The sequence below is a fragment of the Dipodomys spectabilis genome, unplaced genomic scaffold, assembly GCF_019054845.1.
Source record: "Dipodomys spectabilis isolate Male_0828 unplaced genomic scaffold, ASM1905484v1 ptg000024l, whole genome shotgun sequence".
Taxonomy (NCBI): domain Eukaryota; kingdom Metazoa; phylum Chordata; class Mammalia; order Rodentia; family Heteromyidae; genus Dipodomys; species Dipodomys spectabilis.
In genome coordinates this window covers 29,889,810-29,915,297 of record NW_024870701.1, presented here as the reverse complement: position 1 = coordinate 29,915,297, position 25,488 = coordinate 29,889,810, and the positions used below count along the sequence as shown (strand labels likewise).

General features: G+C 38.8%; 2 protein-coding genes across 9 annotated transcripts in view; one reads left to right on the top strand and one right to left on the bottom strand.

The window, feature by feature from the left end:
* Positions 1-5,255, bottom strand: part of CUNH18orf54 (chromosome unknown C18orf54 homolog) — a 51,974-nt gene extending 46,719 nt beyond the window's left edge. Inside the window, exons 1-4 of one of the 5 annotated variants that reach the window (XM_042675186.1) lie at positions 5,133-5,255; positions 4,606-4,700; positions 2,464-2,789; positions 799-1,572 (exon numbers count right to left, since the gene is read on the bottom strand). In XM_042675186.1, the coding sequence (XP_042531120.1) occupies positions 799-1,572; positions 2,464-2,743 (1,054 nt within the window). In that variant the 5' untranslated portion in view covers positions 2,744-2,789; positions 4,606-4,700; positions 5,133-5,255. Of the gene's footprint in view, positions 1-798; positions 1,573-2,463; positions 2,790-3,433; positions 4,007-4,605; positions 4,721-5,132 lie in introns of those variants that run through there. The other 4 variants (XM_042675187.1, XM_042675190.1, XM_042675184.1 and 1 more) reach the window with 4 other exon arrangements.
* A 130-nt stretch (positions 5,256-5,385) lies between these two features.
* On the top strand, positions 5,386-24,972 carry Stard6 (StAR related lipid transfer domain containing 6). 4 transcript variants are annotated; one of them, XM_042675158.1, is made up of 10 exons: positions 5,387-5,636; positions 5,825-5,914; positions 6,009-6,068; positions 7,410-7,493; positions 9,990-10,083; positions 10,589-10,638; positions 17,734-17,860; positions 21,737-21,854; positions 24,095-24,188; positions 24,599-24,972. In XM_042675158.1, exons 5-10 carry the CDS (start codon positions 9,994-9,996, stop codon positions 24,816-24,818), a joined length of 699 nt encoding a protein of 232 aa, XP_042531092.1. In that variant the 5' UTR covers positions 5,387-5,636; positions 5,825-5,914; positions 6,009-6,068; positions 7,410-7,493; positions 9,990-9,993; the 3' UTR covers positions 24,819-24,972. The 4 variants fall into 4 exon arrangements, with proteins under 4 accessions (XP_042531094.1, XP_042531093.1, XP_042531092.1 ...); XM_042675160.1 differs by lacking the exon at positions 7,410-7,493 and having other exon boundaries at positions 5,386-5,636; XM_042675159.1 differs by lacking the exon at positions 7,410-7,493 and having other exon boundaries at positions 5,386-5,636; positions 5,825-6,068.
* The last annotated feature ends 516 nt before the right edge of the window (positions 24,973-25,488 follow it).

Below are 25,488 nucleotides of genomic sequence, written 5' to 3'. Positions count from 1 at the left end.
AGAAAGCAAAACAATCTCATAAAGTCAACAAGAATGTAACTTAGGATATGCATATATTAGCTAGGTCACACAAAATGGTTCAATCTATTGCAGCTAGTTGGGAGACATCCAAGGGTTTGATGAGGCCAGCCCAAGCATCTCAACCAATGTCTGGACTCAGTGGTTGTGAGTGTTATCCTAGCTAAAGGGAAAACACAAAGGTTGGGTGTAGTAACATGCACCACAAATTCAGGGAAGCTTATTGTTAAGTATGAGGATCACAGTCCAGGCCAGTCTGGGAAAAAAGTGAAACTGTACCCCAAAATAAACAAGGTAAACATCTGTAATCCTACCTACTCAGGAAGCTGAGACCTACAGGATTCCTGTTCAAAGCCAGCCCTGGCAGAAAAGTCTGTAGCCTCCATTTTAATATAACCAGCAAAAAGCCAGACTGTAAGTGTGGCTCAAGTGGTACTGCAGTAACTTGCAAAAAAAGTTGAGTTCAGGGCTCAATACTGGCAAATAAAACAAAGGAAAGAGAAGCACCAACACAAAATAGGGGCTGGTAGTATGACTCAGAACTGCTGTTAACCAAGAAGCCTTAAATTTAATCTCTACTACTGCCACAACAAAAAAGCCTTTCTATAACAGCTAACATTTTAAACTATCCCAAATATCACTAATATGAACTACTATATGAAAGAACTTAAGTATCCTAAAAAGTTAATTATTGGCATAATAATTCCATAAAACTTTTAATTATGAAGTCAAATGCGCAGCAATTCCCTTGGTTTAAAAGAAACGAAAACAAAGTATTACCACTGAATGGCTTTTCGGATTGTTCTGAGAGAAGTGGATTCTCACACTGAGCCTGGTTGGGTTCAGAATCACATTTGTATTTGTTATGTAATCCTTTAGCATCACTCAAGGAATTTGAAAAGTTTGAGGGCTCAAAAGAATATTCACAACAATCCATTTTAAGCCGAGAAGTTCTTTGTGCCTGGTAGCTATGTCTGGGAGAACACTGATCTTCTTTCAATGTTCTATAAACTTCTTGACTATCTGCATCAGGTAGCAAGTCTTGATTGTGGAGCCAGACTGGATATTTGGAATCAGGTATGCTAGTTATCCCAGAAACATTAAGGTCAGATTTCTGGCTAGTGAGCCATCTCGGATAATTCTTTTCAGGATTGTGCTCTGAACTGTCCTTAAAAGATGATTCTTTGGGAAAAGATGGCTCTGAAATTAAAGTTTTATTAGTCCTATTCAAAAATTTGGGATTTTTTGGCCTACCACATTGCTTTCCATTCACATTTGTGTTTACAACAGAACTGTCTAAGTTATTCTTGCCCGTGGGAGTGGAGGATTCTTGAAAATTTGGATTCCTTTCCAATGAACCTGGTCTTCCCATGTATTTCTTGCTTTTCTTGCTTGGTCGATGACCTGGTCTAACGTAAGTGAGAGAAAAAGATCCATCTGCTGGAAGTCTTAACAGGTCATCAGTTGTAAGGCTAACAGAGTCTACATCATTAATAGTCTCTCTTCTATAAGATAATGAATTTGAGTGCGGTTTGCGATCAGGATTTTCAAAAGCTGAAAAACAAAGCACAGTTCTAATTATCTTCTTTTATTACATGTAATATATTCAACAATGATAATTAATCATTTAAGAATACTTCTTGCAGCTTTCCCTCATTCTCATTCAAGTTTTGATGGAAGTATGAAACATGCATATTGGAAATTAAAATGTACTTCCTCTCTTACGTATCTTCAATGTTTAATTGCTATTGTCTCTATTCACATGAATTTTCTTATGTTCTAACTTCATTTTTTCAACTTTTTCCATGTAGACATGCCTGATACATGAATACAATCATGTTAATATCTGTCATTGCATACTGGTTTTAACAGAAAAATGTACTTTTAGGAAGAAAATAATTTGTTTCCTCTCACCTCACCCTGGATATGCCTACACAGAACACTGTTTTAATTCTTCTTGTAGAATATATTGTCCACGTTTTTGTAAGAGCTGAATGTAAACTTTTTCTTTTCTAGGTCCAGTCTATCATTGCTTAACAGACCATTAATCAGTTTATCTACACCTATATCTTCCAGGCTCTTTGGAAGCCTGATAAAGGACAAAACTCAATATGTTCTAATTATTGCCCCATAGAATACAGACAAAAAAGACTAATATTAGCCCTATTCCATCAATTAAAAGTTAGCAAATATAAACTCAGAAAAATTTGAATTTGCTTGAAGTCACTAAGCTAGTTAATATGAATCATCATATAAACACTCATTCTATCATGCTACAGTAAAATAAGGATGTAAGATTGGCAATCTGATATTACCTTCTCTAGCTTATGCTCAAAAATTAAGAGGATCTTAGGTAGAAAATCCTGGGAAAGGTTTAACTTATAAGATATGGCATTCTCAAATGCTTCAAATAACTGCCCATAAGAAACAAAAATTAAAGTATACCTTTGTTTGTTTTATAACTATAGTTTGAGAATCCTGACATATTAGCAGAACGTTCAATGCTAATTTTTCCAGTGCTTGCATCAGGATTTAGTTGGCTCAGATCAAAATCATCTATATAAGCCTGTAGAGCCTGAGAAGCAGAACTGTATAGCTTATTCTTATAGTGAAAAGAGCCATCAGAGTTGGAGGAATTACTGCTACCCAGACCACAGCTTGCCAGGAGAGATGATACTGAAGATTCCTGAGAATAAATTCTGTGTTTCGTGTTTGATTTTGCCATCGCTGTTTCAAAATGAGTGGTTTTTACTCATTTTTCTTAAAAATAACTGTAATATAAAAATAATAGGTTAGAGTTGCCAGTTAATAGGAGTAATGATTGTTTAGAGAAAAAAATATTAACATGTAAGATTTAAAATTTTTTTATTTAGCAATAAAGTCAGTTATCTCTAATAAATACTTCTATTTAAGTACTTAAAGTTTACTCTCGTCTTTATTACAAATTATTTCATCAATATTAGAGAAATCACTTACTAAGCATCTACTATATGCTTGTATGTATGGAAACTACTTACTTTCAAAATAAAAACGGAAATATCAAGGAAAGAACACTCACTATTTTTAAAGTCAAAAAACTTCTGGTAGACTGTCTCTTATGGACATATTCTATGACATCACAATACCTTACATTCTTCTACACATATTTTTGAAATCATAAGCTTAATCCTAGAGTTAGGCAATTAATGTTTCTAAAACCATCAAATAAGGCATCAGAAACAAGAACAATGGACATTCTCTTCTTTCAGTACTGTAATGGCTAATATCAAACTGCAGCAAACCATTTCCCCTCAGAAAAGACTGAATGCAAAATAACCTATGATAAAACAGCACAAAACTCAACAGCTACTGTAGGATCTTTTTCTAAAATAACACTGCTAATAATCACTTCCTGATCTTCAATTTTGGTACCCACCTCACCATTTTCAATTCTTCTGTTAAACAGATCTAGTTCACCTCTCTCTTAAGGGAACCAATCTGGAAATTGAGTTAATGGGCTCGGGCTCATCTTCCTGTTTTTCATTATTCAAATTGAGAGAACTCCTGTCTACATTGCTATAGTTTTAATGGGATCTATATTCAAAACAAAAAGGTGAGGCACTGATTACACAACATTCATTGAAAATTCAAGGATTTTCTATACTACAAAAGGATTAACAGGACTTAACAGGTGTCATGATGCTGGGCAATAATTTTAGAAATATTTAAGTTATTGACAACTCTGTAATGAAAACCTAGATCTGTCAAATTGTACTTTTTGTGTCACATCAAACCTTTCTCAATGAGGCATTAGGCAGTGGCTAATGGAAACAACGGGACACAAAAATGGCTACCTACATATCCTTGAATGTTGTGATACTAGTGTCTCCCTTAAGAACTGCTATATTAAGTCAGATTTGCTCCCTCTTTCTCCCTCCTACCAAAGAAGCTTAAAGTCACTCAAATAAATATGCTTGGATAAGCTTAATAGGAGCCAAACAGGTTACAAATTTTATTTTGTAAAACGAACACAAAGTCTTAAAAGGGAACGCTACCAGATATTTCTTAAGTGGATGATAATAATATTTGCTAGTTATTTTCACGTACTGACCCTCCCCCCCTAAAAAAAAAAATCTAGAATTGTGGCTGATACCCACAATCTTAGCTACTCAGGAGGCTAAGAGCTGGGGATGACTATGGGAAAGAAATGTCTGAGACACGCAGTCATCTCCAACCAACTAGCAAAACGTTGGAAGTGAAGCTGTTGGCTCCAGGGGTAGAATGGAAGAGGCTGAGGGGAAAACGCTAAGGGGCAGTTCACGCCCCAGTAGTGGCAGACACAAATTCCAAAATTTGATTTTTATCATGAAGTGGTCAAAATGTTTGCAAAAGTAGAATTGTTTGTATATTAAAACAAAAAAAAAAAAACAAAAAAACCCTTCGCACCCAACATCCTGCTCGAATAAATCACCCACATAATCTGTACCCAAAGCCCACTGCCCATCCCCCCCCCCGCCCCCACCCCCCCCCCCCCCACACACACTCGGTGGTGGTTACGGGACGATTTCGAATCCCCGGCCCAGGTCCAGCCCAGGCCAAGAACGTTACCGTTCCCGCCACAAACGCTCGGGCCCGAGCCTCCAAACGCCAATCCACCCCGCGGACCGGACCGCTCCCCGGCGAGGCCAGGACATCTCCGCTACCTGGATGGAAAAATCACAACCATGATCCGCCGCAAGGGCGCCCGGGAGCCGCGGGGGAAGTCGGCGTGGGCCGATCCGTGCAGGAGCCGAGGATGGACGCGGAGAGCCAAGCCCGCCCCGTCGGGTCCCCGCCCGCCTGCGCGCGCAGCCCCCTCACGCTCCCACCCCGCCTCCGGGTCCCACGACCCCGCCCCCCGGGGCGTCCGACGCGGGCTTCCAGGGTGGCCCCCGCCCCCCGGAAACCCAGTCCAGACGACCACCCGTAGCGAGCAGGCCCCGCCCTCGGCCCCGCCCGGCGCCCCGGGCCCCGCGGCCGAGCCCCCGGCGCCGGCGGCCGCCTTCTTCCGGGGTCCTCCGCGGCGGAAGGACGGGGCGCATCCCCCCCTCCCGCCAGGCTAAGGCCCCAGAAGGGAATTTAAAAGCACACGCTACCGCCACTCTCCGCCGACGCCCCGGGCCGCTCACAGAACTGCAGACGCGACAAAGCATCACCGAGCCGGCCACCGCCCCGCCGCTGGCAGCGCGGCCTCACAGCCGAGCGCGACGCCCGCGCTCACTTTCAAACGGACCCAACATGGCGGCGGCCCGCAGTGCGCATGCGCGGCGCCTCGCAAGCGGTGGATGGGGGGGGGGATGCTTTGAGAGAGGCTCCATGGGAGAGGGGTCAAAGGGCACGGAGGGGCGTTAGGCCGCGATCCCTGCTGGGAGGGGTGGCTTCGCGTCTTTCTGGGTTGGGAGGAGAAGGGTCTGGATTACATCCTGGTCCCACGACCACCCCCACCCCCACCGTGGGCCCAGCACCATCAGATGGGCTGACCTTCCTTAAGCCCTCCTGGGGCTGAGGACAGAGCCCGGTGGGTCAGGAGACCTTGAGGAGCTGGCAGCTGCCATTTCTGTGGTTGAGAGCCAACCCCACGGCCCAGGGCCTTCCTTCAAGTGAGTTGGGTCACTTCCTTCCCGGCGCCTTCCACCCCACCCCAGGGGGGTCCAGGCCCTAGGCCTTCCAGGCTGGGCCCCAACCACCACTTTACATCTGAGCTAGAGAAGGGTGTTGACCCAGGCATGGGATTCAACAGATTCACTGGGGACCCTGAAGAATAACAGTGAGCACGCATTCTTTTTAGGCATCCCAGAAAGAAGGAGATTATACAAATTGATAGAAAGATCCCATAACATGTATGAACCTTATCGACAAGGCTGGGATAGGATATGAGGTGAGAAGAATCCAATTTCAACCAAGTAGGCGAATCAAAAAATATATATCATCTTAATACTGGTTTGTGTTTATCTTCCACACTACGGGCGAAGATATCTTTGACCAATCCTCCATCGCAGTATGCTCCTTCTCATCCAATGTCACATCACCAGGTAATCCAGCTGTCCTCTCTTGCTTATCTGCTGTTTCTTCTTTTCAGAAGCTATCAATGCAGTGTAATAGTTGAATTAGGCACATATCAAGTATGGCAATGTTAAGTGATTTGAAAATGATAGGACACAGTCCATGCTGGAGCCGACAGCTAATGATAAATTCCCATCACGTGAAATAGGCAAATAATACTATAAAGTAGGGATGCTTAACCTAACCAGTGCCATCTTAGCATGTGGTAGATATAAGAGTATTGGGTTTTACTAGTACCATCTTGTCTATATGGTGAAGGCAGGGAAGTCCCACTTCCCATTTGATGGGCATGCCTGAATTCCTAGAGGCAGAGGCCAGGATGGGACTATAGGTTACTGGATCTGCCAGTCTTGGGTCTTGAACTCTCAAACTCCCTATGACCCTGCCCCCTGACCTGGCCCTATTTAGGCCCACACCAGCTCAAGTTTAGGTGTGCCATGACACATGTCTCCCGTCTACTTGTGTTCTGTCTCCTGGCTCTCCTCCTGTCAACATGGTGTCCCACTTCAGCTCTCCATTGGAGCTGATCTGGTTTGTTGGTCTTCTTTTTCTGCTCTTTGTTTCCTCTCCTGATTTCGTGGCTCAGTTTTCTGACAGTGTTAAGTGTATTTGTGGGTCTGCAGGTCTTTGCAACAAGTCTGCATTTGCCAGCTTTCTCAATAAACCAGCTCTCAAAATGTGGCTTCTCTGTTTACTTGCTGGGTAACAATACAAAAGAAAGACTTGTGTCTAGGATGAGCTCAGATCTGGAATCAGCCAAGGATTGTTGATGATAGGAATTTAAAATGTTAGAAGGGTTTTTTGTTGTTGATTTTTTTAGCCCACATTCCACCTAACTATCCTAACCAGTGCTACTTTCACAGTAATATTTAAAGGTTCCTCATAACTTGTATCTTTAGTTCATTGACTAGAGAGTGGTAGAGTGCTTCCCTTGGATTTCTGCCACCTCTATTGATTCTAACACTACTTTTTTTTTTTTTTGGGTCCGGTCGTGGGGCCTGAACTCTGGGCCTGGGCGCTATCCCTCAGCTCTTCAGCTCAAGGCTAGCGCTCTACCACTTGAGCCACAGCGCCACTTCCGGCTTTTTTCTTTTTGCTTATGTGGTGCTGGGGAATCGAACCCAGGGCCTCAGGCATGCAAGGCAAGTGCTCTACCACTGAGCCATCTTCCCAGCCCCCTAACACTACTTTTTTATATTAGGGTATATATGCAGTTGTTTCCCAATGAAGAAAAAAGTGTTAATTTATTGAATATGTTGACCTAATTTGTGGATCAGAGTAATTCTACTGCTGCTTTTTTCCCCACACAGGTTAACAGATATGGAGATCTCCACCAAAATTTGGCAAAGAATCCCAATGCTTACTAAAATTCTGGACTAGATATCTTAGGAAAGGTAAAGATGCAGGACTCAAATAAGAAAGAGGTTATAATGGTATACTAAAGTTTTTCTAATATTAAAGGTATCAGCCTATCCATTGTGCCTTACTGGATAACTAAACAAGAGAAAATAAATTTGTGAATGAACCTGAAGAGTTTTAAACGTGGGCTAAGAATAAAATGTTCTGATAGTTTATTGAGAGGTGTAAGGAAGCCACTGTAAATTAGAGTTTTGAAATGGTAGTTTTAAATTTGTCCATTTTAAGAAAGGATCACCTAGAATAAGACCCCTTACTATTCCAAGCCTTTTTTTTTTTTTCACCTTCATTTATTGGGGCTATATTTCTATCATTTCTTTTTTTTTTTTTTTAATTTTATTTTATTTGAGAACATACTGTACAGAGGGGTTACAATTACATGGGCAGGATAATGCATACATTTCTTACCAAGCATTGCAGCCTCCTCCTTTGTTTACCCTTCACCTCCCTTCCCAGCCTCCCCCCTCCCCCCCACCCAATCATACCCCCCCCCCACACCGACACTGTAAAGCTGGTTTTGACATGACATTTTGTACTTCTCATTGTTGCAGCAGGTCCACCTGAATCCTTATTCCAAGCCTTTTTGCATATATTAATTCAGTACTTGTAGATTCCATGTATATGTGGAAACTGAAGCTTAAAAGCTAAGTGGTTTAGTAAGTGACACCATTAGGATTTTAATCCAGCTGTTTCAATGCTCTTGGCACCATACCTGTTAGATTCTCCTAACTGCAAACTGGTTGATGGCACAAGGATCAAGGAGCCTATAGCTTCCTGAATTTATTCCCATGAGAAGCATCTTATTTTGTCTTACTTTTGTCTTGATGTAGTCCACTTGGGCTACTACAACACATTGTCCTAAACTGTGAGACTTACAAGTTTCTCTTTTTTTTGGTAGGGCTTGAACGCTGGGTTTGTGCACTATCCCTGCGCTCTTCAGCTCAAGGCAAGCCCTCTACCACTTGAGCCAAGTGCACTTCTGGTTTTCTAGTAGTTAATTGGAGATAAGAGTCTTTCCTGCCCGGGCTGGCTTTGCCGCAATCCTCAGATCTCAGCCTTCTGAGTAGCTAGGATTATAGGCGTGAGCCACCCGTGCAAGGCACTTACAAGTTTCTTTAAAAAAAAAATTATTTCTCACAGTTCTGGATGCTGTAAGTCTGATCAAGGTGACATGATTAGCTTCTGATGAGTGACTTCTGGAATGCAGACCTATGCCTTCTGTGTCCTTAGAGAATCAGAGGGGCAAATGACCCCTCTGTACCCACTTATAAAGACATCTCAGTTATGAGGTCTCTACCCCTATGACCTAATCACCTCATATCACTATCATAATGAAGGTTAGGCTATGAACTAGGGAGGACCAGTTCAAGTAGGGGTTCAGTAAATGTCTTTAAATTGAATTGATATACACTTAATTCTATCTGAAGAGATGACATTGAAGCAAAAAATATGAGTGAAAGAGAATCAGGCATACGAACCCACTGGGGAAGAATTTTTTTAAGCAAAGGGAACAAATACAAAATTACTAAGGTAGGGAGTTGGTTGGCTGTTTTTGAGGAACAACCAGTAGAAGGGATGTTTGAAGAGGAGGCCTTGGATTCAAGTTGTATAGTGCTCTAAACAATCATTTAAAAAAGATTCATTCCCTGCCAGGCACTGTGATTTAGGCCTATAATCCTAGCTTCTTGGGAGGCAAAGCTTGGGGAATCCAGGTTCAAGGTCAAGGCAGAAAGATCACAAGATTCTGTCTCAGCCAATGGCTAGAGGCAGTGGTATGTACCTGTAATCAGTGATGCAGAGAAGCACAAATAGTACACATTACACAGTGTACCAGGATTAAACAAGACCCTATCTCAAAATACATCCAAAAAGATCTGGTGGAATGACTCAAGTGGTAGAATGCTTTCAAGCCCTGAGTGTTGAAACTCCACCACAGAAAAAAAAAAGATTAAGTTCCAAGAACACATGATCAACAGATTATGATGCCTTATAAGGGAAAGGGAGCATGTTAGAAATAGTACTTATTCAGTGACTAATAATATGTGCCAGGTCTTAACAGCTCCACAGATATCCCAAGTTTACATCAAGAGGGAAATTAGAAATCAGAAATACTAAGTAACATGTCTCACACATTAAGTGGCAGAGACAGAATTTAAGCTACGTGTCACATGCCAAAGCCTCGCTTTTCCACTATACCACATTTTCTCATTTGAAAGGATGGGTAGAGAGAAAGGAACGGTTTGTTCATACATGTAATTAACAAGCATTTCTAGATGAAAGCATTGTAGAAATACTATTAAAATGTAATATAACAGTTTATTTTTTTATATGAGCTGAATATAGTATCAGCTATAGAGGTTAAAGAGGTTGAAGCAGGAGGTTTAAGACCTACCTAGGCAATGTAATGACACTGTCTCAAAAAAATGTTTATATGATTAGATTCTTATCCATCATTTACTTTTGAAACTTTACAGGTAGATGGACTACAAGGCAATTGCCCAACAAGCTAACCAAGAAGTTTTAAGTTACAACCAAGACACATCTGGCTGGAAATTGGTTAAAGCTTCAGTAAGGAAAATAAGTTAAATATGTTTCAAGGGTTTGTTTTTAATGATAATTCATAGTAAGAACTTTTTTTTCCCTGACACTGGGGTTTGAACTCAGAGTCTAGCTCTACCATTTGAATCATGCCCTTAGCCATTTTACCTTCAGTTTTTTTACCAGCTAGGTTCTTGCCTTTTTTGCCAGGGTTGGCCTTGGGCTACAGTCCTCCTATTTATGCCTCCCGAATAGCTGCGATTATAGGCATGAGCCACTACATCTGACTTGTTAATTGAGGATGGGGTCTTTCTAACTTTTTGCCTGGACTGCCCTTGAACTTTGATTCTCTATGTCCCAAGTAGCTGGGACTACAGATGTGAGCCTCTGTACCCAGCAGTCATTGTAAAGCAGCTTTTTAAAAATATTTCTTTTAGAAACCAGAAGAAAAGGTATCTTTACTTCTTTTTTGTTTTCATTTTTTTTTTCTGTATCTGACAGTTAACTTATTTCTGGATTTTTATTCCCCTTTGAGAAAAAGATAACTGTGTTCAGCAAGGCTTCTAGAAGATTCCATGGAAGTCTGTGAGTATAATTTTCCATTTACAGTCATTGTGTTAAGTTTAGTGGCATTACCATAAAGCAGCATTCATTGCTTCATATTAACTATAACAAATTATTTAATATTGATCAGGAAATAGGGGTTATGAAGTCACTGGACTAAAATATGAGGCTAAGAAAAGTTAAATGCTAATAAAATAGAAAATTTGCATGTACATAAAAATATTCCTTCTAGGCTAAGCATATAGTTTCTTGGTAGAGAACTTGCCTAGATTATCTGGGTTCTATCCCCTGGGTTCTATCTATCTATGCACATGCATGCACACACAGGTGCATACACATGTACACATACACACACACACACACCCCTCGTGAATTGTTCCCTAAGAGAAAATTTTGACTCCAAGAAATAATTACTAGAAAAGCACTTTGGTATTTTCTTGCTAATCATAGTATTTTATGGTTTTTAAAACCTTCCATCTTTCCCTTAAGCACTAAAGAGTAAGGGTTTGTTTCATTTTATTTCTCTATTAGCAACATTTAAGACTATTTTTGAGGATCCTACTACTTCAGCTATGCTAAAATGTCATTACTGCCAACAAATTCGATACCATACCCATCAAAATCCCAATGATATTCATTGCACAGATTGAGAAATCAATTTAAAAAGTCATCTGGAAGCAAAAAAAAAAAATGCCCCCCCCCCAAAAAAAAGCCCCTAGTATCTAAGCAGTCCTGAGCATACTGAAAGTATCACAGACTTTAGGCTATGCCAGAGAGCCACAGTAACAAAAGAAGCTTGGTGCTGGCACATACACTATGGAAATCAGTACTAACATTGCTCAAAAACCTAAAACTAGAACTGCCCTTTGATCAAGCTATACCGTTCCTTGGCATTTATCTGAAGACTGGAAGACAGGATACAATAAAGACGCCCGCACACCCACACTCAGTACAGCACCTCTCACAATCGTCAAATAGCTCAGAAGCCTACACCCATGAATGAAGATATACATCATTTGCAGTGAAAAGGATAGGTCTTGAAAAGAAATAATAGTGAAATAAGCCAGGTCCAGAAAGAAGGAAAATGTTTTCTTTCCTATGTGGATCTTAGATGCAGAATTCAATCTATCATCTAAACACACACAGGGGCATAAGCATATATACATAGTCAAGCTGATTATAGTATATCCAGGAGTGAAACTCCATGAAGTAATCATTAGAAGCAATTAACAATTTAACCAAATGAATATGAGGAAGCAGAAGCATGCTTTGAATGAGGGGAATGTAGTAGAGCGGAGGGAAGGTGATAAAGGTAATAGTAAATGAATACAGTCATCATCATGTGTACGTGTGAAAAGACACAAGTGGGAAACGTGACTGGTGAGGGAAGGGGCAGGTAGAAGGGTAGTATTGTGCTGGCATTTAAAATCGGGCCTTGTACTTGCTCAGCAGGATCTCTACTATGTGAGCCATGCCACCAGCATGGCTTGTGTACAGGAAAACAGTATGAATGAATATATATTTATACATGTATATATACATATGTATCATATATGTGTATATGCACATAGATCTTCACTACATATTTATTATAAGTTTATATTCCTCAGCCTGGAGTGAAAAGAAAGTGAGATTGTAATTGCATTTGGGAAATCTAGAGGATCTTAAATTTTCCAGTGCTTCCAAACCTTATGGTTTTCACATCTGTTGTACGGCTAGTGAAGATCTTCTCCCAATCTGTGGGCTTTGTATTTACCTTGCTAACTATGGTATATTTGATTTTGGTACCTTAGGTATTTTATATACACATATCTGAATTAACGGAAGGGGAACGACAAAATGATGAGACAAAGGATAAACCAATGCAACAGCAATACTCACAAGACAATATGTTAGAAATAAACTGTACAACTTGGGGGGAAATTGGGGGGGATAGGACCAATGAGAGAAAAATGAAGGAGGTAAAAAGTTTAACAAGAAATGTACTCACTACCTTATGTATGTAACTGTAACTCCTCTATACATCACCTTGACAATAAAATTAAAATTTAGATTAAAAAGGAAAAAGAACTTCATAGTTTTAAAGACTTGTAACTAATCAAAGAAACAAGAATTTTAATTTAGAAAGAGTCATTATGTGCTCTTAGACTGTAGAGTATGCTCCAATACAAGTTGCCATACCAGAGTTTGAAACTCTGGTGGTTTCAGCCTCTGAAACTACTGGTGGGAGGGTCAACGCATGTTTTAAAAACACTACATACCACATTTTCTTTTTAGAGATTGATTCTATGGCTTAGAACATTTCTAAAGAAACTGATTTATGGGGCTGGGGAGGTGGCTCAGCGGTAGAGCACTTGCCTTGCATGCCTGAGGCCCTGGGTTCGATTCCTCAGCACCACATAAGCAAAAAGAAAAAAGCCCGGAAGTGGCGCTGTGGCTCAAGTGGTAGAGTGCTAGCCTTGAGCTGAAGAGCTGAGGGACAGTGCCCAGGCCCAGAGTTCAGGCCCCACAACCGGATCCCCCCAAAAAAACAAAAGAAACTAACTTATAAAACTTAATGAACTTTTCCAGAATTTTAGGTCCAAGAACATGCTTGTAAAACACTGTACTAAGCCAGGCACTGGTGGCTCACATCTGTAATCCTAGCTACTCAGGAGGCTGAGATCTGAGCATCAAGGTTCAAAGCCAGCCTGGGCAGGAAAGTCCGTGAGACTCTTATCTCCAATAAACCACCAGAAAACTGGAAGAGGTGCTATGGCTCAAGTGATAGAGCTCTCACCTTGAGCTGAAAAGCTCAGGGACAGCACCCAGACCCAGAGTTTAAGCCCCACAACAAACAAAAAAAAACTGTCCTAGAGAACGGGTAATGGATCTCAGATTTGGATTCTGCTAGAAGCTGCATGTGGCCTGACTTGTGTAGAGCAATCTGTTGGGTTTTCATCAGGTCCTGCTGCTGTTCTGGCGCAGCCACTCTTATCTCCCGCTGGATTAGTTGGGTACCTCCTAATTATCTCCCTTTCTCAGCTACATGCCATCCTTTTTCTTCACACCATTATTGAAGTTGATTTTTAGAGTAAAACTCAGATTGTGTTGCTCCCCTACCTAAAATCTTCTATAGGCCTCCTGTTGCATCTAAAATAAAATCCAAACATTTCTATCAGTTTTTGAAAGTCACTGTCTAAGCCTGCCTACCTCTCCAACCTCATTTCCTACCATTTCATACATGTTCTTCTGTGCTACAGCCAAAACAGACTCATGTTGCTTGAATGAACCTAACTTAATCTCACAAAGCCCTTAGAGTTGCTCTTCTCTTCTTGAAATGCTCTTCCTTAAAAGGCCAGAGTCATTTTTGTTGTCAGGGATTCCGCCTCACTGTCTCCTTTTCAGAGTGACCTTCCTGGCCACCTAGCCAAAATTCTCATGTACTGTGTAAACTCAGCCATTTACCATACAATTCATAATTTTCATAGCAGTTATCACTATATGTAACTTTCCTTGTTTGTTTGTTTGTTTTTCCGGTCCTGGGGCTTGAACTCGGGGCCTGGGCACTGTCCCTCAGCTCTTTAGCTCAAGGCTAGCACTCTACCACTTGAGCCACAGTACCACTTCTGGTTTTCTGAGTGGTTTATTGGAGATAAGAGACTCACCGTCTTTCGTGCACAGGCTGGGTTTGAACCGAGATCCTCAGATCTCAGCCTCCTAAGTAGCTAGGATTACAGGCATGAGCCACCAGTGCCCGGCTTCCTTGTTGGCTTCATATTTATCTTTTGTCACCCTTATCATACACTGATGAGAATATAACTTGAATTGGAACCAGGCTAGAAATAAATTGCACTTGTTCAAGGCAGTATGCCTAGCACCAGAGCTGCACTTGCTAGACGGACACATAAATATTTTATTGAATGAGTATATCAACTTTAGTTATATTGACTATTGAATGGAAAGTTAAATAATTTTATTTATTTATTTATATTTTTTGGGTCTGGTTGTGGGGCCTGAACTCTGGGCCTGGGCACTGTCCCTCAGCTCTTCAGCTCAAGGCTAGCGCTCTACCACTTGAGCCACAGCGCCACTTCTGGCTTTTTTCTTTTTGCTTATGTGGTACTGAGGAATCGAACCCAGGGCCTAATGCATGCAAGGCAAGTGCTCTACCACTGAGCCACCTTCCCAGCCCCGGAAAGTTAAATAATTTTAAAGTGCAATGCAAAAAATAAATCAACTTTTTTTTTTTTTTTGGTCAGTTGTGGGGCTTGAACTCGGCCTGAGTACTATCCCTGAGCATTTCAGGTCAAGGCTAGCACTCTACCTGTAATTTGAGCCACAGTGCCACTTCTGGTTTTCTGGTGCTTAATTGGAGATAAGAATGACAGACTTTCCTGCCCTGGCTGACTTTGAACTGTGATCCTCATATCTCAGCCTCCTGAGTAACTAGGATTATAGGCGCCAGCCACCGGTGCCTGGCTTAGTCAACATATTTTGTCAACATTTATACCTTAAATAATTTACCACCCCCAAATCACATTTTGCAGTTAACTTTGATCACATGGTGCTATGCATGACAAGAAGGCCAGTTCTTTGGTTGGAGTGACTTCCCCTTTTACCTGTCACACAGGTTGTCATACGCATTTCCCTAAATACTAGAAGCAGTTTGAAGCATGTATTAATTACCCTTTCTTTATACTAGGAATTATGCTAAATATTTTATGTATGTTTAAATTTATGCTTCCTATATCCTGCAGTGTAAACCCTCTTGTTAATCCCCATCTTACAAAGTGAATAAAGACCTACACCTGTGACTTCCCAAGGCACTTCACTCATAAGTGTTGGTGAGACAAAGCTGTCAGGACTTTGCTTTAGAAGCTGGCTGTGTTTTCTTAATCACAAGGACTATTTGGACAAAGCAGTGTATTTTCTACCTTTTATGCATTCATGATTGTCATGTCATTTACTTTTCCTTTACCATACTGCTTATTATAACCATTATTACCCTTATTTATAACAAGCTGTCTTAAAGCATTTAGATTTAAATGAAACTTTAAAAAGCAAGAAAAGTAATGACTAAAGTTGCTGTAACCAAAATGAAGGATTCATTCTACTTTACTGTCTCTCTGTACCTTGAGTCCAGAACTACTTCTTGACTCCTATAATAATACAGATATAGTTAGTAAGATAATTTGAAAAGTGTTGTGTAAACACTTTTTAAAGAAGTTGTGCTACCCTACTACTTTATAAGGTACTACTTTATAAAGCGCTACTTAACAAGTAGTGCTATCATACTACTTTATTTAAAAAAAAAACTAATGGAATGAGCCAGGCGCTGGTGGTTCATGCCTGTAATCCTAGCAACTCAGGAGGCTGAGATCTGATGATCGCGGTTCAAAGCCAGCCCGGCATGAAAGTCCATGAGACTCTTATCTCCAATAAACCACTCAGGTAGAATGCTCAACTTGAGCTGACTTGCTGAGGGACAATGCCCAAGCCCAGAGTTCAAGCCCTACAATTGACAAAATAAAAACTTATGGAATGAAATGTCTTATTATTTAGTGGTAGATTTTAAGCCCTCTTTCAAAAAATAGAAGTCAGCATTTAGTCTAGATAATTTTTGCATACTTCTATATTTCACAAATAAAAAAATCAGCAGCAGCAGCAGCTGCATTTCAGTATTGTGCATGCCTGATACTGTTGTAAACAGTATTTTGCGGTCTATAAAAGTCTTTCAAATCTTCCAAAAAGAGCTTCACACAATATTAATATTGTCCTTTACAATTCAATACTGTTGTGCTGTCTAGTGCTTTGATGTTTACCATTTTTGTCAAATGTTTTAAATCTAAATCTGCCTATCTGCCAGGCTGATATACATATGATAAAAATCGTGTGCCCTTAGAAGTGTACTTACAATATACAGTTAATGTTCAATCACTCAAACATAAAAGGACACTACTAAATTTTCAGTCTTCTGCCTCGGCTATCCAAGTGCTAGTCAGTATCAGTAATGATATTTAAGGAATAACGTTTATGAAAGATACCTAATTATAGAAATGCAGCAAGTTCACAGACTTCTTAACCCTCATATTTAAAACCTTAGAGAACCAATAAAGAACAATGATTTATAATGTCCAAACAATTCTTTCATGCCTGACTTCTTTTTTAAAGAACCTGATCATTGGGCTGGGAAGTTGGCTCAGTGGTAGAGTGCTTACCTTGCATGCCTGAGGGCCTGGGTTCAATTCCTCAGCACCACATAAGCAAAAAGAAAAAAGCTGGAAGTGGCGCTGTGGCTCAAGTGGTAGAGCACTAGCCTTGAGCTGAAGAGCTGAAGGACAGTGCTCAGGCCCAGAGTTCAGGCCCCATGACCGGACCCAAAAAAAAAAAAAAAAAGAACCTGATCATTATTCAAGTTGGTTTTTCAGTCTTATACCAAATTTAGTAATAAGCTCTTTAAACTTTGGTTTATCTGAAAGTATGAAACTTTACATTAAGGAGTTTAAAGAAAAGCAGCACTTTTAGGAAGACAGCTATTGAAATATTATAAAATCTGTATAGAAAAGAATTTTTAAATAAATGATTGCAGTGAATATTTAAGTATTTGTTGTTACTTCTCAATAAAAATCAGTGTGTTGAATTTACTGATTAAAGGTTGAGCACCATAATTCAAGGCTAGAATCCACAATGAATCCAAATGCTGAAACTATTTGAGCACCAACACGATCCCCAAGTAGGACTTCAACATCATGAAAACTTAATGCATAAAATTACTTTTAAAATTATATAAAAATTGATATAAAGATATAGATATCTCTGTCTACATAGGTGTAGATATAGAGATAGATGAATGCATAGTTCCATATGGAACCTAAATGCATATTGTTTAGACTTGAGTCCTATCTCCAAGATCACTTATTATGCATATGCAAATGTACACACAAGCATATTTGACATACACACACTCCAAAAATCTAAAACATCCCTACTCCCAAGCCTCTCAGACAAGGAATACTCTATATTACCTTCCAATTTTCTTCACTATAATTTGATAAATTAACCTAACCTTAATTTTAATAGTGGTATACTTTTAATTTTAAACTAAAGTTTTGAATTTCCTTTGCCTAATTATAGATACCGTGTTGAAGGGGTAATTCCAGAACCAACAAATAAACTATCTGATTTCCTCTACCAACCTGGAAACAGAGTTAAATGGGATAAATCTTTGCAAGTGCACAGCATGGTACACAGGATTGATTCGGTAATTTGCCATTTAATACTACAATATTACTGTATTAATAGAGTTTTACATCTTGGCAAAAGCATGTGTGTATACACATTGTCTTTTATAGACTTAAACTTAGTTGAAGTTTATTATTGTTTGCTGGCTGAGGCCTTTGCATCCTGGGCAAACAGTCTGCCACCGAGCAGTATCCCCAGTCCTTTTTAAATGCTTCTTTATTTTATTTTTATTTTTTATTCTTATTATAAAAGTGATGTACAGGGGGGATACAGTTACATAAGTCAGATAAAAATCACATTCAAACCCTTTTCTTAAATTTTATTTTGAGACAGCTTCTCATTAAGTTGTCCAAACTGGCCTCACATTTGCAATCTTCTTGCTTCAGTTTTGCAAATGCTGGGATTATAAATTTGTATAACTATGCCCTGCTGAAATTTTTATAAAAGTCTTGAAAGTCCACTCTTATTAGTCAAGAGTTTAATTTCAATTGGCTTTATTTGGTGTGTAAATAACATACCATGTTCTTAATCTGACATACGACTTTTGTTATTGGGAAGCTGAATTTAGGGATCACCTCCATTGCATGGAAAACAAATTGAGCATGCCTTGTCAAGGCTTTTTGAGAGGGGAAAGGAACAGGAAGGGAGAAGGGAGGTAAAGGTCTGTATGTAGCCCAGACCAGCCTTGAAATTCTCCTCCTCTAGTGCTAGGATTTCAGAGGCTGTGGCCTGGGTATTTGCTCATAATACATTAGAAAACAGCTATCATGTAGACAGCTATCATGTAGACACATGCCATAATGGCTTAAGAGTAAACAGCAGGTAGTTTTAAAGATTATGGATAAAGTATAAAATAAACAACATTATATAAAAGGTGTAGTTTATGAACATTTTCAAATGGATTATCTCAGTTAAATAGAAATGAAAATGTAGAAGTAAAACAATGAGAAAAGAAAAATATAAGCAATCAGTAGAAACTCGAAGACCAGTGAAAGAAAGAGAGAATGGGAGAAGCAAATAAAAAGAAATAGAAGAAAAGATCAATAGAAAGTGAAGATAAATCAAAAAGCTCCAGAGGAGAAAAAGAATGAGTGAAATTGAGAAAGAATGATACATGTAAAGAGTGATAGGGATTCTGAACAGCACAGCGCCATTATAGACCTCTCATTCATTAAGACTGCTATTTTTTTTTTTTTTTTTTTTTTGTCGGTCGTGGGGCTTGAACTCTGGGCCTGGGCGTTGTCCCTCAGCTCTTCAACTCAAGGCGAGCGCTCTACCACTTGAGCTACAGCGCCACTTAAGACTGCTATTTTTAAAAATAAAAATACCTGGAGTCAGGCACAGGTGGGTCACAGCTGTAATCCCAGCTGCTCAGGAGGCTGAGAGCTAAGGATTGTGGTTCAAAGCTAGACCAGGCAAGAAAGTCGTTAAGACTCATCTCCAACTAACCATCAAAATCCCAGAAGTAGAACTATGATGCAACTGGTAGAACACAAGCCTCAAGCACCAAAGCTCAGGGCCATTTTTAAGCATGCACACGCACGTGCACGCACACATGCACACACACACACACAAAGGACCTGGAAAGGAAAAGGATTATTTTATATTGTAATATTGTACACATATGAAAATGTCAAAGTGAAACCCTCTTGTGCAATTAATTGATTTTATCACATGTAGGTCATTTAGTAAGCTGTTTTAAAAGTAAGTCCTCTTAGCCAAGAGTTGGAAGCTTATGCCTTTCATCCTAACTACTCAGGAGGTTGAAATCTGGAGGTCTGTGATTCCAGAGCAGCCTAGGCAGAAAAGTTCACTAGACACTGTTTTCAAAATAACCAACAAAGGCACAGGGCATCTTGCCTGGTCAAGTGGTAGAGTGCCAGCCTAGCAAGCACAGAGCTCCCGAGTTCAAACTTCAGAATTATCAAAAATAAAAATAGGTCTTCTTTGGAGGGTGATGAGGCAGGAAGGTGTATGTATTGAGACCCTGTTCCAAACCAGAAAAAAAAAAAAAAAGTCCTAGGATTGGGAATGTTCAGTGACAGAGCACTTGCCTAGCAAGCACAAGTTGATGCCATAAATAAATGAATAGTCCTGGATTTTGAACTGATAATAACTTTATTAGAATGAGGCAGAAAATGAGAATGAAAGAGTAAGGCTCTTTAAAATAATTTTATAAATTACTGCATTTTAAATAAAATAGGCGGGCTGGGAAGGTGGCTCAGTGGTAGAGCGCTTGCCTTGTATGCCTGAGGCCCTGGGTTCGATTCCTCAGCACTACATAAGCAAAAAGAAAAAAGCTGGATGTGGCACTGTGGCTCAAGTGGTAGAATGCTAGCCTTGAGCTGAAGAGCTGAGGGACAGCACCCAGGCCCAGAGTTCAGGTCCCACAACTGGACCCAAAAAAAACAAAAAATAAAATAGGCTATTGCTTGAGTGTTTGGGGTTTTTAAGTCTTTGACCTTCATTCAGCTCATCAAAACAAGCAAAAATAAATGGTCCACATGCATGTCTGTCACTTTATTATTTGTGTGGCATGTTACAATTTTACCTACTGTCACTAAAGTGAGCTGAAAAACCCAGAAGGAGAGAGAGGTGGTAGGATGGCCAAGAAAACCCTTGTAGAAAGGTCCAGAAGTTCCAAAAGCACATATCCATGAACTTTTTTAGATTTTAACATTCAGCTTGAGAAATATTGTCCACCACACATGAAAGTTTTTCATTAAACATCGCACAAAAGTAATCATACCATTATTCTGTGGTTCAAGTATCTGCTATGTCCACAAGTCATTTATAATGAGAAGAATACAACATTTGTAAACAAGTTACATGTCTTTCCCAAGGGTACTGCAGCTAGCATGTGATTTAACCAGGATTTGTACACGGTTTCCTGATTTCAAATTCCAAATCTACGCTCTTCCCTGTCAGTTTCATAGTATCTCTACTGTAAGAAAAAGCACTTCACCTTATTATTAATACGTATAGCTTTTATTTTCCAGGAGTAGATTTTAATTCCCTCTTGTTCATTACATGAGTGAGGGAGGGATTTCCACTGTAGATTTATAGGGATAGCCTAATACTAACAATGGACAAATGAGACACACAGTGGTCTATTAATCTTTAATCACAGACCAGGGGAAGAGGACACACAATGGCATATAGGACAAGATATAGGAACAGATGAATCAGGATGTGGGATGCAGATTTTGTAGTACCAAGAGTGTGAAGTGAGGTTAGGTGAGCCCATGTACTGTTAGAAGATGTGATGGAAAAATTGAATAATTCTATAGGCCAGCAGGAAATTAAAATCTCCTGAATATATATAAGTAGTAACTACTGCTCCTTTTGTTAAGTAGAGCTACTCTGTTCCTGCAGAGTAAAAGAGTAAAACCACTCATGACTCTGTCAAATGGTTTAGTCTGCTAAGCTTCATTTTCACTATTTACAAATTGAAAAAGTAAATGAGTATAAGATTATTCCCAGAGTTTTCTATATTCCTGGTTGTAACTCCAATGTTCATTTAATACTGAGCATAAAAGCTTATTTGGTGATGTGGTTTTAAAACATCAAAGCTGGGCTAGGAAGGTGGCTCAGTGGTAGAGTGCTTGCCTTGCATGCATGAGGTCCTGGGTTCAATTCCTCAGCATCACATAAGCAGAAAAAGCCAGAAGTAGTGCTGTGGCTCAAGTAGTAGAGCGCTAGCCTTGAGCTGAAGAGCTGAGTGACAGCACCTAGGCCCAAGAGTTCAGGCCCTATGAATACAAAAAAAAAAAAAGTCAAAGATTTAAAATCATATGCCTCCTCCAAATACAGGCCAGTCTTGTGCAATGAAATTCCTTGGGGGAAACAATACATTAAATAATTTTTGCAATCTTTATGGTTTGATTTGTTGCAGGAAACATTTATATGTCATACCATTACACAAAGTTTTGCCTTGGGCTCAATTTCCCCCCGAGACTTTATCGACTTAATACACATCAAGCACTATGATGGGAATGTGGACATTATCAGTTGTAAGTTGAAACATTTTGCCCGCGTTTAAGAAATACTATGAGTCAATAAAAGTTTTCCCTTCAATAGCTTGGAAGAAGCTGTAATTTTTTTCCTTTATGTTTTTATTGTATGTAGCCATGTTGACATGATAGATATTTTATCAGGTAAGGAGGTATCATCTGTATATTTAGTGATTGTTCATCTAGATTTTTTTGCAGCATGAACCCTAAAAAATACAGATAGATGTTTATAGGCTAAAACCTCAAGGTATACATTTCTTGTAATCTGAATAAACAACATTCATTTGAGGATATACATTGTTTAGAATGGGTATACAGAGTAACTGATAAAACTCTTGAAGAAATTCCCTCTAGATAGGCCTTTCCATACATGTGCTTTTATTTCTTTTAGAAACTGTAAAGTTCTGATACATTCCTAGTATCTCTTTGTAATTGTTTTACTCAACTCAAACCTAACACTTTGCTAGGTTGCATTATTAACTTAAATATGTCATTTTTTATTCAGATCTTTTGGCTCTGGTGTAAGAAAACACATCATAAAAGGAATTTGACTTACTCTTACCATGCATATCTTCATATTTTCTGTCCTGTAAACTTCTTAGGTATAGGGATAATCAAGTTGTGTTATTTCCCAACTAGTTTTCAGTGACTCTGACATGACCCAAGTATTTTAAGTTTCAGAGTCTAGATTGAGTTGGTTCTCTTACTCTGTTTTGTAGAGATCACCAAGAGCTGAAGTTCATAATGTGTATATATATATTTGTGTCACTTTAGAAATGAAAGCACATAAAATGTATTACTGTCCAATACAAAATGCTGCCTTGTCTGAATCAGATCTAGAGTTTTCCATATTTTGGAAGCAAACCATTTCTACTCTACATTAGTAGCCAGAAGGAAACTAAAATGGAAGCAGAGATTAGGATCAACCAATAGAGGTAATTAGTCATCCAGTGCACAAATCACTACTCAATTTGTTGTAAGAAGTTTCCCTTGACTAAATTCTCCATAAATACTCATAGTTTTCCTCTCAGTGTCTTATAAACTTACTCTACAACATACATTGGTCTAAATATTTCGCATTTTGTGTATGCATTATCTCACTAATGAAGAAACAAAAATCCATAGAAATTAAGGAGTGAACAAATTAAATTGTATAGCTAATGCTTAACCAGAATTTAAAACTCTGTAGTCATTCTGATTTTCAATATAAGTGCTACTGTACTGCTCTATGCTTCACAAAAACCCATGCCTTTGGACTACACAATTTTTTTTAAAGAAATGTAAGTACAACCTCCATATTTTAAAAGGAGAAAAATATTTTAACATTGCTTCTGTTATATACCATTATGCCAACAAAACTGGCTCTGTTAAGATAACAACTGGAAATTTCATTCAACTACATTTGTCTTCTGAGCTAGAATTTCCATTGTGTTTTCCATCTAGCTGATTGCTTATGTTAAAATAAATAGGAAAATCCATCTACTTTGACAAGAGCAGGATGTCCTTATACAAAATAAACAATCTTAAAAGTATTTTTAGAAAGAATATGTGCAGTTGCCATAAATGTAATCATAATTAAATCACTTCCCTTTGCATTTACATGGAATATAGATATGCTGCATAATTATTACAATAAGTTCTACTGAGTTCTAATTACACTTTGTATTTTAACTCCATGGAATTAGTAGGGTTTGACATTTGAAACTAACCTTTTCAATTACATTATATAAGCAAAAGATTAATTTAAAAAAAAATCAGTAAATCCATGACCCTAATAGAATTTTTCTCTATGATTTGTTCTTTTGCTTCAAATCTGAGAAAGTAATTAAATGATACTATTTTTCTGATATAAAAGGCAATAGCATCTTGGGCTGGGAAGGTGGCTCAGTGGTAGAGCGCATGCCTTGCATGCCTGAGGCCCTGGGTTCAATTCCTCAGCACCACATAAGCAAAAAGAAAAAAGCCGGAAGTGGCGCTGTGGCTCAAGTGGTAGAGCGCTAGCCTTGAGCAGAAGAGCTGAGGGACAGTGCCCAGGCCCAGAGTTCAGGCCCCATGACCGGACCAAAAAAAAAAAAAAGGCAATAGCATCTTTAGAAATACTAGTACATATAAATATAAATGTTTATAAAACTAATGTTTTTAATGCCAATAACTATGCTATATCATACTTTTTAAAAATATGCTTATGGGACTAGGGATTTCCATATTTAGTTTTCATTTAAATTTTTCCACCACTCTAGCTAATAGTGTGGATTTTCCAGATTATCCTCCATCTTCAAATTATATCCGTGGTTTCAATCATCCATGTGGCTATGTGTGTTCACCTCTGAAAGAGTAAGTGTTATTTGCATTTATTTATTTAAAGATGAACCGTGGTAATTAACTCAGTAATATAATTTTTTATATAAAAGGACAAAACTGTATTATATATGCATATATGGGGGATATACATAATTTTAAAAGTCAAGAAAGTGATAAAAAAGATAAAGGTACTTAAAATTCAGGATTTTAAGGAATAGTCTAATACTTTTGTTACACTTAACTTTATATTAATTTATAGCAATAATACTTAATAATTTGGTTAAAATTTTTCTTTAAAAGGATGTGACTACAAGTCACTGACTTAGTTTTTCCCTTAATTAACTATTTTATTATAAGCACTATGGAACATATCAACATAAACTGGTAAATTCGTTGGATAAATCTAAAGATTCTGTATTTCTTTACACTTCTTTTGTCTACAGAAACCCAGCATATTCAAAACTAGTGATGTATGTGCAAACAGAAATGAGAGGAAAATTAACCCCATCAATAATCGAAAGAACTATGCCTTCCAACTTAGTAAGCTTTGTTCTCAATGCAAAGGATGGAATAAAATCATACAGACCTTCATCAGCCCATGAACATTACAATAGTCATTCATCATTCCAGAGGAAGAAAGGTCGTTCTTCCATTAAATCATAAAGATTTCAGACCATGCAAACCGCTTCTAAGTCTGTGTGCACAAATACTGTTAACTATTCTAAACCGTATTCTTGTACAAATTACTGGCAACACCTTGTGAAACTGAACTTCAATGTTGTACAAGAGAACAGCATTAAATATAATTTTTAATCTCCCATAATGATGTTAAATAATAAGTGTTATTAATGCATTTTTATCTTTTAGGCTTTCCCCACAAAATTTTCTACATAATTTCATAAGAAAGCAAATTCAATCAGAGGCCAGCATTAATTAAAAATTAGAATTTGGGGCCAAGTGTATTGGTGCAGAACTAAATGCCAGCACTCACGTGGCTGAGGCAGGAGGATCACAGGTTTGAAGTAAGCATGGTCTACATAGTTTGAGGCTAGCCTGACGATCTCAAAAAAAGCTAGCTTTTCCTTCACTTACTGCTTACTTTGAAAATGGTAGGAAACATGAACATTTAAATTAAAAAGAAACACAAAAGAGATAGGGAGAGAGCTCAGTGGTAGATCAGTAGATCCATAGATCAGTTGCCTACAATTAACAAGGCTCTAGGTTCCAGATTCAGCAAAAGAAAATAATAATCATTCTACTATAAAACATGAGCATTAACATTTAGATCTGAGCCTCCATTCCTACCTAGGTACCAAAAAGATAAGACAAAGGG

Coding starts and splice junctions, on each gene's coding strand:
- Stard6 (XM_042675160.1), top strand. CDS start 9,994: ATGGACTACAAGGCAATTGCCCAACAAGCTAACCAAGAAGTTTTAAGT. Junction 10,084..10,588: donor GGAAATTGGTTAAAGCTTCA/GTAAGGAAAATA, acceptor TTCCCCTTTGAG/AAAAAGATAACTGTGTTCAG. Junction 24,189..24,598: donor GTGTGTTCACCTCTGAAAGA/GTAAGTGTTATT, acceptor TTTTGTCTACAG/AAACCCAGCATATTCAAAAC.